The sequence below is a fragment of the Procambarus clarkii genome, chromosome 19 (assembly GCF_040958095.1).
Source record: "Procambarus clarkii isolate CNS0578487 chromosome 19, FALCON_Pclarkii_2.0, whole genome shotgun sequence".
NCBI classification, from domain to species: Eukaryota; Metazoa; Arthropoda; class Malacostraca; order Decapoda; family Cambaridae; genus Procambarus; species Procambarus clarkii.
Genome location: NC_091168.1, coordinates 23,915,615 through 23,928,850, shown reverse-complemented (window position 1 = coordinate 23,928,850; position 13,236 = coordinate 23,915,615). Strand labels below are relative to the sequence as shown.

Below are 13,236 nucleotides of genomic sequence, written 5' to 3'. Positions count from 1 at the left end.
CACCTAGTATATCTTGTTTCTGGGTGTACTAACCTAGTATATGTTGCGTGTGTGTGTGTATACTCACCTAGTCTCACCTAGAATATCTTGTGTGTAAGTACTCAACTAGTACTCACCTAGTATACCTTGTATGTGTGTATTCACCTAGTATATCTTGTTTCTGGGTGTACTAACCTAGTATATGTTGCGTGTGTGTGTGTATACTCACCTAGTCTCACCTAGAATATCTTGTGTGTAAGTACTCAACTAGTACTCACCTAGTATACCTTGTATGTGTGTATTCACCTAGTATATCTTGTTTCTGGGTGTACTAACTTAGTATATGTTGCGTGTGTGTGTATACTCACCTAGTCTCACCTAGAATATCTTGTGTGTAAGTACTCAACTAGTACTCACCTAGTATACCTTGTATGTGTGTATTCACCTAGTATATCTTGTTTCTGGGTGTACTAACCTAGTATATGTTGCGTGTGTGTGTGTATACTCACCTAGTCTCACCTAGAATATCTTGTGTGTAAGTACTCAACTAGTACTCACCTAGTATACCTTGTATGTGTGTATTCACCTAGTATATCTTGTTTCTGGGTGTACTAACTTAGTATATGTTGCGTGTGTGTGTATACTCACCTAGTCTCACCTAGAATATCTTGTGTGTAAGTACTCAACTAGTACTCACCTAGTATACCTTGTCAGACCTTGCCTATACCCTATACAGACCTTGTGTGTGTGTACGATCATATGTGGCATTCTTCCAAGAAAAGGAGTTAGAAATGAAACGGTATAATCAGATCCTTTTATACAACACATTGAGAAAGAATAAAGGTTAAGTGTGGTATCAGTAAGATTTACACACTAGTCCACACTTGCGTGGTGTACAATATGTGTGTGTACAATGTAAGTGGAGGCAGAGTTGGAGGGAGGGAAATGTAGTTGGTGGACCTGTGGTCAGGGTGGCTCCAGAGGTAGGGTGTCAAATTTCAGTGTTTATGGCAGGGTAAGGGAATGGTCGTCGGTGGTCTTGTGATTCAATATTTTCTTGTTGTCGCTAAGTTACACTTTTTCAGGTCTATATAGTACAATGGCCAGTCCTCATGTACCTAGTAATTATGTACCTTAAATTATGTACGTAAATTATGTAATTATGTTCATGTACCTAGTAGCTAGTAGTTATAGTGTCAGTTGGGGGTTAATGGGCCAGGCCGAGCGTGCCTGTGCCCCACAAATATCACCCTTATTGCTGACTAGTTGGTATAACGGCTTTTCCCAAACCTCTCTCTCGCCAGAATTATACTGACATGTGAATATCTTTGGCAGTTGATGAATCCTAAATATAAATAATAAATAAATAAATGTTTATTTAGGTAAGGTACATCCATACAAGAAATTTTTACAAAGATTGGTGGACTTATAGATAGATTCATACATTGCATAACTGCATGGCATAACTGGCAATCCCCTCACAGTGTTCAAGTGAGAACTGGATAAGCACCTCCAAAGGATACCCAAGTATGCCAAGTATGCTGCCCTGAGGAACACCAATGTTGATGGGTAGGGTGGGAGAAATTGAATTATTCACAGAAACATACTGGAGCCTGTCAGTGAGGTACGTAGGATTTGAGGTATTGCAGGGGATACAAGACACTGATCACTGGTCTCCCATTTGGTCCTCATTGCTTTATCTTACTATTATTGAATGTCAATAACCGTATTATGCAATTTCAATTTCTTCTATTGCTTTCTTTATTACGCACCCCATACCCATCCCGTGGGCCGTGGTGTAAAGGATTACAGAGGCACATAATCGGTTCAGGACCTGAACCCTCTAGTTCGTTTAGCTAAGCAAATAACAAATGTTTGACGCTAGTTACAAAATTATTAATGTTGTATACACATGTACACACACACTCATACATACATATATATATATATATATATATATATATATATATATATATATATATATATATATATATATATATATATATATATATATATATATATATATATACATATATGAATATGAGAATGAAAACTCACCCATATATATATATATCTATATATATGTATATATATACATATATGAATATGAGAATGAAAACTCACACCCCAGGACTATATTCGCATATAGTCCTGGGGACCATTCAGGCTTGTTCGCATATACATATATATATATATATATATATATATATATATATATATATATATATATATATATATATATATATATATATATATATATATATATATATATATAATTATACCAGTATAATCTAATAATATATACTGGTCTAATAAAATAATTAGACCAGTTAATACTCTCACTCGTTGTGTTAGGATATGTTAGCTTGATAAAACTGACTGTTCATTGTTGAGAAATGTGTTAACAAACAATATATCTGACTTATCAAGACTGTAGCTTGCTTAGCAAAAGGAACTTTTTTTAAATTTGGGTTCAGTTTAACTACCGCTCAAGGGATGAGTAATTGGGGCATAATAAAGGAACTAAGCTGATAAAATGAAAGATGGGAAAACAACATTAGAAAGATAAACTCGAGAGACGTTTTCATGTTAACCCGAAAATTATTTGAGGAGCAAGACAGACTGCGGGTCAAGCAATTGGTCTTTATGCTATCGTGATGGGGGATCAGCCATTACACGTGTTAATGACTCTTGTATAGTTGTGTAGTTAAGGACATCAGGGTAAAGGGGTAATGGGCATTGTGGTTGATTGTTCTACCTGGGAATCCTCCACTGTTTTATATCTTATGTATGTATGTATGTACTAACCTAGTTGTGGTTGCAAGGGTTGAACTTTGGCTCTTTGGTCCCGCCACTTGAATACATACACTTTCCATACACTTGAAACTGTGTATGGAATCAGCCTCCACCACATTACTGCCTAAAGCATTCCATTTATTAACTACTCTGACACTGAAAAGTTCTTTCTATAATCTCTCTGTGGCTCATTTGGGTACTCAGCTTCCACCTGTGTCCCCTTGTGCGTGTACCACATGTGTTAAATAAATGTATGTATGTATGTATGTACGTATGTATGTATGTATGTATGTATGTATGTATGTATGTATGTATGTATGTATGTAAGGAGAGAGAGAGAGAGAGAGAGAGAGAGAGAGAGAGAGAGAGAGAGAGAGAGAGAGAGAGAGAGAGAGAGAAAGAGATGAAGATCGAGACAGAGAAATAGATATAGACAGAGTCAGGGAGAGAATGTTAGACACAGAGACGTATAGATAAGGATATGCAAAGTCAGTGAGAGAATGACAGAGATAGAGCGAGGAAAGAGACAGAGAGATAGGCTGACACAGAGAATGTCAGAAACTAGGAGAGGCAGAGACAGAGGGACAGGGACAGACGGACAGGGCCAGAGGAGGGACGGGGGAACAGAGGGGGAGCAGTGGGACAGGGAGGGAGACAGGGACAGAGAGGGGGGCATGGACAGAGACAGAGACAGAGGGACAGGGTCAGAGAGGGGGACCGGGGGACAGAGGGAGGAGAGGGGGGCAGGAGACCAAGAGAGAGGGGACAGAGGAGAGACAGGGACAAGGGGACAGAGATGGATAGGGGGACTGGAGGAAAGGGAGGGGGACAGATGATGGACAGCGGACAGAAAGAGTGGGCAGGGGGACAGAGAGGTACAGGGGACAGAGAGATGGACAGGGGGACATAGAGGAACAGGGGGACAGAGAGTGACAGGGGGACAGAGAGAGGAACAGGAGGACAGAGAAGAACAGGGGGACAGAGAGAGACAGGGGGGACAGAGACAGGGACAATGGGATAGAGAGGGACAGGGGGACAGAGAGATGGAAAGGGGGGACAGGGGGACAGAGAGGGGGACAGAGAGGGGGAAAGGGATCTGGGACAGAGGACAGAAAATGTGGGCAAGGGGACAAAGTGAGGGACAGGAGACAAAGATGGACAGGGGGACAAAGATGGACAAGGGGGACAGGAGGAAAGGGGGGAGATGTATGAGGGGAAATGTTTGCGGAAGATGGAGAAGGGGTATTTAGAACGGTAAGTTAGAGAGGGGGGCAACTAAGGCCCATCATTGAAAAACAAATGAGCATCATTGCAATAGCAGGAGCCACGCACATCTTTAGCCTGCGTTGTTGAGACATTGTCAATTAAGCGGTGTCCAATAGCAGTATCTTCGGTATTTAAGCGTTACCTTAAAAAATACTGGAAATATTGAAAGCTATTAATCCAGATATTAATCCCCTTGTGCAACGCACACAAGAGGCAACAGCTTCTAGCTCTACAAGCCGCAATATAAAATAGAGAATAGGCGATTGTTTTCACTCACAGTGTAATAAACCCACGGACCCACCCACCCGCTGAAGCCGTAAATGCCAAGACATTACTTCCGTTTAAAATTAAGCCGGAATAATCCTCAGGTATGTGGAGGATGTGGGAGGCCTTTGATCAACCACCGACTTCCTGCCCCGTCGACGGGGCCATCAGCCCTCAGTGTGCCCTCAGCCAAAATAATGTGAAACATGTATGTGGGTGTATTAAATATTTTAATTTATTATTTCCAAGATTTAGCTGTTAGCTCTTGGACCCCGCCTTTCTAAGCGTCGGTTGTCTAATGTACCGACTCTCGGCCTCTTTTCCTCCATCATATCTAAACAACATATATTTTTATCTAACACACTCACACATCCCCAAGATGCAGCCTTTAGCAGCTTCCTGACTTTCAGGTTCCTATTTACTGCAAGGTGAATAGAGGCATTAGTGTGTGTATGTTTGTGTCTGTGTGTGTGTGTGTGTACGTGTGTGTGTTTGTGTGTATACTCACCTAGTTGTGGTTGCGGGGGGGTTGAGCTCTGGCTCTTTGGTCCCACCTCTCAACTGGCAATCAACTGATGTACAGATTCCTGAGCCTACTGGGCTCTATCATATCTGCATTTGAAACTGTGTATGGAGTCAGCCTCCACCACATCACTGCCTAATGCATTCCATCTATTAACTACTCTGACACTGAAAAAGTTCTTTCTAACATCCTAGTGGTTCATTTGGGTACTAAGTTTCCACCTGTGTCCCCTTGTTCGCCTACCACCCGTGTTAAACAGTTTATCTTTATGTACCCTATCAATTGCATTTCTCGCAGCCTGTCCTCGTAACTCATGCCTCTTAGTCCTGGGACTAGCCTATTGGCATACCACTAAACTTTTTCAAGCTTCGTCTTGTGCTTTTTTTTTTTTTTTTTTTTTTTTGAGATATATACAAGAGTTGTTATATTCTTGTACAGCCTAGTACTAAGTATATGGTGTTTGGCTAGATAAGAGTAAAACTGCTTGTAGATTAGTTTTTCAAAAAATGTTGACAAGTTAGGCAGGATTGATATAGGTCTGTAGTTGTTAACATCTGTGAGATCACCACATTTGTGTACAGGGGTAACTCGCTTTTTTTAGGATAACTGGAAAGGTTTGGAGTTCAAGTTCAAGTAGCTTTTCAAAAAATGTTGACAAGTTAGGCAGGATTGATATAGGTCTGTAGTTGTTAACATCTGTGAGATCACCACATTTGTGTACAGGGGTAACTCGCTTTTTTTAGGATAACTGGAAAGGTTTGGAGTTCAAGTGACCTGTTGAAGAGCATGAGAATTCTTTGGAGACAATTCCTAACCTATACTTCTTCTCAAGGTCATGTTTTTTATTAATGGGTTTAATATTCCCTTTGTAAGCAAGGGATTGTTAAGCCTTTTGGTTATGCTTACAAAAAAGTCACAGGACAGACATTATCAGCAGCAGTTATAAAATTGTCAATAGCAGTTTCATTGTGCAGCCTAAAACTTAACTCCCTTGACTCTAGAGGTATATATATTAGGTTTAGGTTAGTTTTTTTTAATTAAACCAGCCAGGATGAGTGAAGCCATGAAGGGCGTTTTTATTAATTAAAACACCCAAATGTTGGGTGCTTCAGGTGTTGTTCCTCTTGGATGATCTTGTACCTCTCTGTCTCACACCTGTAAGAATGAGTGATATGGTTAAGGGGGAAACAAAGTGCAGGCAAGGCAATGGAGGCCAGTAGTAATCTTAGGGCTAGGATAACTAGAAATTAGAGAAATTAAGTAAGAGAAATTAGCAAGAGAAATCAGGTAAAATTTATTATACTTAACTTTTGTATCATCAGTTTAGTAGTAAATCTTCATCTTCATCATCATCATCTTCACTGTCACAAAGCTCCAGGTAGGGCTCGGAAACATCAACATCCTCTTCCTGGTATCCAAATAAACGCTTTGCATCACTCAGCTTGTCAGAACACAACTTTTGCCCTTGCTTCAAAAGAGCCAAGATTCCACTCTTATTTTTGGTTGATAGGTGCTTCTCTTCAATAGTGTACTTGTTAGGATCCTGTAATATATAGACTATTTAATGGGGTTTAAGACATTTACAAATTTCCCTGAAAATACTAAAGAAATTAGAATAAATAAATAAAGTTTTCGGTAAAAGTTCAAATATATGTAAAACACACCAGTACAGTATATGAAAACCATGGAATTGTCTACCTGTCAAAGTTGTAAATAGCAAGACTTTACTCAAGTATAAAATTCTGCTGGATAAATGTTTATGAAGAACTGAATTGCAACACACATTTAGGCTGTTAGCTTACCTTGCTTAGATATGAAGGAAAAATTCCACATAACAACTCTTCAGTATGTTCGGTTAAAATCTCTCTCTTATTCTTGTAATATGCGAGATAATGCAGCATTTCTTGAACAGTGTGTTGTTGCTCTTCTCTGGATCTCTTCTGAAGCTCCACATCTTCTACTGCCTTCTTTTTTTGAGCAAGGGACACTAATAAAAGAGGAAAATTATATTTACTGCAAGTAAACTACAACTCAATTTAATGTAATTACAGTTTAGGTACTTGCATTATACATACTATACATAGTTTATTGTGCAGTATCAACCTGATAAAAACCTACGGATTATGATACTGCACCTATTTTACAAACAGTAGTGATGATATTTTACTTCAAAAATAAGTAAAGCTTATCCATTATGCATGCTAAATGTTAGTTATCTTGATAAGGCCGAATTGTAACCCCTGATAAAATGAGATGTAGTTACATACCATTTTGGCTATGATGAGGCAATAAATTGTGCCATGGCAGGATACCTTCTATTGCATCCTTTTCACTGAGAATTTCAGAGTTTTCACTATTGTAGATTTTTATGAAGCCTTGAAGCTTTTTCCTATCACACTCATTTCTGTGCCGGAGTGAAGAGCGCATTTTACTGGATGCTGCAAATAAAGTTTTTTGGCTGAAAGTTTTAAAGTTGTTAAAAAAAATTTCCTCATCATTTACCTACATAGAAATTATAGACAAGAGCTAAATAGAAATTGCTTCAGAGTTAACAAAGAAATAGTAAGCCTACCTGCATCAGTGGCAATCAGATTTTTGCGATGCCTGATAGAGTCTGCAACTGCCTCGATAGAATATTTTATGTTCTTCGAGGTTGTTCCAGTGTTTAACTCTAACTCCTTACAAATCATTTGTAGGTCAGATCGCCATTCTTGAATCAATGACTTTTGAACATCAAGTTTGTCGATCTCATTTGAAACTGTTATTTCCGTCTCTCTGGCCTATTTGAAAATATAATAAATTTAATGAACAAATCACATTAACCGTGATGAGTGGTTCGAACCTATGGGCTTGGCATTCCCAGATGCTTGCTGTAGTTGAATGCGCCACAACATGGTCAAAAGAATTGCAACCTAGGGTACTAATGAACCCACAATTCAATTTTTGTTAATTATGCACCCCCATACCCATTCCATGGGCGGTTGTGCATGCAGTTTCCCATGTACTTGGTCTGTGTCCTCCAGTAGTTTTACCTCTGATGGCCCTTTCAATACACATAGAATTCATATTATTGTGATATATCAATACATGGAGAAAGACATTGAAATGGGGGCATCAAAGGCAGAACTACTGAATGACAGAGACCGAGTTCATGGGGGAATTGTGTGAAACCTGGTTTGGCTTCAGTGGAAGCCTTGGGATCCTTGTGGGTGCAGTAGTACTCCAAGTTGCAATTCATCTGACCATGTCGTGGCGTAGTGAACTAGAGCATGCATCTGAGAGCACTCAGTGCATGGGGTTCAAACCCTCATCACAGTTCCCGTGATATATCACGATACTGTGATTTCTCTGTGAACACATTTGATATATCTCGGAATCATACATTTAGGTTAATTAAATACTATATACTTTATACAAATTAACCTTATTGATATATTGAAAAAGTTCAAGCAGTTAATTCAAGGAAATGGTCGCTAATTACTACAAAGTGGTTGAGTATGGGGTGCACGTAAATGAAGACTCCCAAGAAGCAAATCAGAGATCAGCCCAAGCTTCATCTTGAGGCAAAGCTCAATGCCTTAAGCCATATTGATGCTCTGTCCACAGAGCATTCTCTCTCTCAAATCATAATAGTACACTAATGGTTCCCTACACCACCCCTCAGGTGCAGCTGCAGCAGGCTTGGGTGACATGATGACTATGGGGTGCACAATAAACTAACACTCACAGAATGAGTATGGGCTGCACAATAAGCTACCTCTCACAAGATTAGTAATAAAGAAACATTAATTTTTTGGGTAGGGTGACTGAAACTCATCCTGGGGTAAAAATGTTTATTTAAATTTATTATAGTTAAATGAATTTAGTAAATTATTCCATATATTGTATTATAAGTGAATTGACACTAAACTATAAATGATACTAATAAGGTTTTAAAAATGAAAAACAGTAAAAATCCTTCATGTAAGATATGGAAGTTGAAAAGTAAATTAACTGTAAACTAAATTATAAACTGTAGACATAATATAAAGTATTATAAGTAAAATACCTATAAACTACCAAATAATAAGGTGTAAGGAACCATTTCTATTGTTTGTCCTTTTTTACCTGTTTCCTCAGGTATTTTAAAATTCCCATTCCGTTGTTACTACACTGTTTTCCTGGTGTAGTTCCCTGTGGTTCAAATTTTACTACTTGTACTTCTTGCTGTTTCTGAATGATTGCTAATGGTAGCCCTTGTTGCACCTGCGGAACTTTTTGTAAATGTTCCACCTGCGGAACTTTTTGTACTTGTTGAATTTCTTGCACCTGCGGTACTTTTTGGACTTTATGCACCTGCTGCACTTGTAGCTCGTCAGGATTTTTTTCCAAGGCATTATCGCTATCACCTTCTGATCCTAATGTAAGTTTATCTGCATCAAGCTTCCTTGTGCGTGCTGGAAAAAAAATAAAAATAAAAAATAAAAAATTTTGAAATGGAAGATCCTGTGTAACAAATTTAATCAGTTACTATGATCGAGCCGCAGAAATTTTACAGGAAAGATATGGTTGGGTTGACTGCATCTATCTGGACCTAAAAGAGGCATTCAACAGAATTCCACATAAGAGTTTGTTCTGGAAACTGGAACATATTGGAGGGGTGACAGGTAAGCTTCTAACATGGATTAAAAAATTTCAAACTGACAGAAAAATGAGGGCAGTAATCAGAGGCAATGTATTGGACTGGAGAAATGTCACGAGTGGAGTACCACAGGGTTTAGTTCTGGCATTCATGGATAAATAATAAATAAATTGTTCATGATTTTTTTAGACAAAAGCTAGAATATGCAGCAGTTGTATGGTGCCCATATCTTAAGAAGTACATGTACAAACTTGAAATGATACAAAGACGTCATGGGTGTCATAGGGGCCCCAGCACACTGGTTTGCTAAAGGGCCCTTAATGCTGTCGAGACCTTATGGGCCCTTGGACCCATTACGTTAAGACATAGTGCTGTATTGGGCCACACACTTTTTGCCATATACATCAATGACAGAGATGATTGAATTGAAATTATATATATATATATATATATATATATATATATATATATATATATATATATGTCGTACCTAGTAGCCAGAACTCACTTCTCAGCCTACTATTCAAGGCCCGATTTGCCTAATAAGCCAAGTTTTCCTGAATTAATATATTTACTATAATTTTTTTCTTATGAAATGATAAAGCAACCCTTTTCTCTATGTATGAGGTCAATTTTTTTTATTGGAGTTAAAATTAACGTAGATATATGACCGAACCTAACCAACCCTACCTAACCTAACCTAACCTATATTTATAGGTAAGGTTAGGTTAGGTAGCCAAAAAAAGCTAGGTTAGGTTAGGTTAGGTAGGTTAGGTAGACGAAAAAACATTAATTCATGAAAACTTGGCTTATTAGGCAAATCGGGTCTTGAATAGTAGGCTGAGAAGTGCGTTCTGGCTATTAGGTACGACATATATATATATATATATATATATATATATATATATATATATATATATATATATATATATATATCTTTGATATCCCCAGAGTCAAAGTTATTCTGTGTAAATACACTATGCAAATAAAGGGACCTTGTCTATGGAACTCACTCGCTAACAAATTTAAAAACTGTCCAACTTCTGCCATTTTAAAAAATAAAACCAAAAAGTACCTAAATTTTTTCTTGATAGTTTCCTAACTAGTGTATTAAACTCGCACTGTATCTTATGAAATCCAATGCCAGAATATATGTGCCTAAACCATACAACTTTTCCATTGTAATCATTGCTATCACCTTACATCATGATTGTTATATTGAATGCATATCTTACTATATTATACCTTGAAATATTCCTCAAATTATGCTACAATTTATATGTTGATAACCCTCAAATTTTACTTTAATGTACATAGTAATCTTTGTGATACTTTCTTACAATGTACCAGCCAATTTTTTTCCATTTAAGCTTTAAATTGCCTATTTAAAATTATCTGTTAGATTAAGGACCTGCCCAAAACACTATGTGTGCTAGTGGCTTTACAAGAATGTAAAAACATCAATGCTATGTACTCTCATAATCCCAGTGTGCTAACTTGTATATAAATAAATAAACAAATAGTATGTAAGTACTGTACAGCATTATTCATGTTGATTCTATACCTTATCAAGCAAGTTCAGCATAAGAAGAATACAAATGAATACAACAGATGTAGACAAACTTCAATACCTGATTTTCAATCCTTCGTAGAACCCGGCTTGCTGTATTTCGTTCTAAAGCCTTCTAGCCTTTAAGTAGAAAACGGGCTTCCTCTTCTTTCTTCATTAATTCTCTACTGTTTCGGAAGTCACACTGGCAGAACTTGCAAACATTGCTTCGGACATGCACACATTGTTTGCAGTTTGTGCATCTCCTCAAGAATTTTCCCTGAAGACCTGAAGGAAATAGTTTCTAATAAAATACTTATATTCAAATGACCTATGCTGCAAAAATTATAAGTTAAATTGTTGTTAAAATGTACTACAGTAATTAAATATATTATTTAAATTATGAAATAATCTACATTAACACTAGTGAGAGCAATGTTAAAAATTTTAGGACTGCATCTGGAAATAACTTTAATTTTGGATGTGATTAACCATGCTGTAACTCGTATAACAAAACTGAGAGGAGTTGAATCCAACAGCCTGATTGACCAGGCTGTTAATTTCAAGCGAATACTATATTATTGGAAGAAAAACAAATTATATATATATATATATTATATATATATATATATTATATATATATATATATATATATATATATATATATATATATATATATATATATAATCAATATTGTAACTTTTTTTGTGTAATGACGTTTTCAAATAAAGTTAGATAAATATACACACATACCAAAAGAATAAGGGTGGTAGGAGAAGAAAATATGAAAGTGTTCAGTGAGGATCCACAAGGTCTTCTCTGAGTACTCTTTATTTTCTTCTCCGAGGCTATGGGTCCCTACACTTGCACCAGAGGTGGTACCCCTCATATATATATATATATATATATATATATATATATATATATATATATATATATATATATATATATATATATATATGACAGTGTCAGATTCACCACCACCATCAAACACCACCAGCACCATACACCACCAGCATCATACACCAACAGCACCATACACCACCAGCATCATACACCACCAGCATCATACACCACCAGCATCATACACCATCAGCATCATACATCACCAGCATCATACACCATCAGCATAATACACCACCAGCATCATACACCATACACCACCAGCACCATACACCACCAGCACCATACACCACCAGCATCATACACCACCAGCACCATACACCACCAGCATCATACACCACCAGCACCATACACCACCAGCATCATACACCATCAGCATCATACACCATCAGCATCATACACCATCAGCATCATACACCATCAGCATCATACTCCACCAGAATCATACACCACCAGCATCATACACCACCAGCACCATACACCAGCATCATACACCATCAGCATCATACACCATCAGCATCATACACCATCAGCATCATACACCATCAGCATCATACTCCACCAGCACCATACACCACCAGCACCATACACCACCACCATGTCAAATGGACAGTGTTAACAAAATTATTCCCACATACTCCGTCACTATGTGATGGAGTACACATAGAACAGGGGACTGTAACAAATGTTCTAGCATAAAACTTTGTACAGTTTAGTAATTCCTTACCATTTGATGTACTAGGTAGATCCATGTTTGGTGAAGTTTTATAGCTGGAGCTGGAAGATCCTGTCGAGATGACTTCTTCAAAGAGAATAGCTTCAACACATTGTGTCTTGAGTCTTCCAGTACTTGGCCTACAGTTACCAGATCTGATTTACAGAAACTAGTGAACTATGGAGATAAGATTGTTAATAATATACTTTTTTTGAGATTCATATGACTTGCAGCTTAAAAACCAACCTTATTTTAAAATAGTACACTAAAGTACATAGCAAATTGCGAAATTCGTAGTTTTTTAACTACTTTAAAGCTAAATTCTCAAGCTTTGAAAATAAGCACAATTTGCTATTTTAAGCGGAATCTGGCAACTCTGATTTAGCATGTAAACATTGACTTGCATTCACAATGTAGTTATTTATTTTTCAACAATTTAAAACGAGTTATGAAAATACACACATTGGTACATTATTGCAAAGGCACTATACTATATATATATATATATATATATATATATAAATTGTTGCAAGTCGAGCAACAAATATTTTACATTGAACAACAAATGAGATTGGAAAAGCAGTATTGCCAAAATAGACCCCAGACACACCCTGTGGGTA

At 37.3% G+C, this 13,236-nt stretch overlaps 1 protein-coding gene and 1 long non-coding RNA gene across 2 annotated transcripts; both read right to left on the bottom strand.

The window, feature by feature from the left end:
• Positions 1–6,093: 6,093 nt before the first annotated feature.
• On the bottom strand, positions 6,094–7,405 carry LOC138366505 (uncharacterized). Its single transcript, XM_069327553.1, has 3 exons — positions 7,096–7,405; positions 6,631–6,815; positions 6,094–6,371 (listed from the first exon to the last, which is right to left on the bottom strand). The coding sequence occupies exons 1-3, from the start codon at positions 7,253–7,255 to the stop codon at positions 6,147–6,149; spliced, it is 570 nt and encodes a 189-aa protein (XP_069183654.1). The 5' UTR covers positions 7,256–7,405; the 3' UTR covers positions 6,094–6,146.
• Positions 7,406–8,647: 1,242 nt separating this feature from the next.
• Positions 8,648–12,766, bottom strand: LOC138366504 (uncharacterized). The gene is made up of 3 exons (XR_011229147.1): positions 12,629–12,766; positions 11,081–11,286; positions 8,648–9,264 (listed from the first exon to the last, which is right to left on the bottom strand). It is a non-coding gene; the product is annotated as an uncharacterized lncRNA (long non-coding RNA).
• Positions 12,767–13,236: the final 470 nt, after the last annotated feature.

Bases quoted from the DNA above. Each gene is read 5' to 3' on its own strand.
- LOC138366505 (XM_069327553.1), bottom strand. From the start codon at position 7,255: ATGCGCTCTTCACTCCGGCACAGAAATGAGTGTGATAGGAAAAAGCTT. The intron at 6,816-7,095 runs GTATGTAACTAC...CTCTTTTATTAG, and splicing joins GCCTCATCATAGCCAAAATG to TGTCCCTTGCTCAAAAAAAG. The intron at 6,372-6,630 runs GTAAGCTAACAG...TATATATTACAG, and splicing joins TTCCTTCATATCTAAGCAAG to GATCCTAACAAGTACACTAT.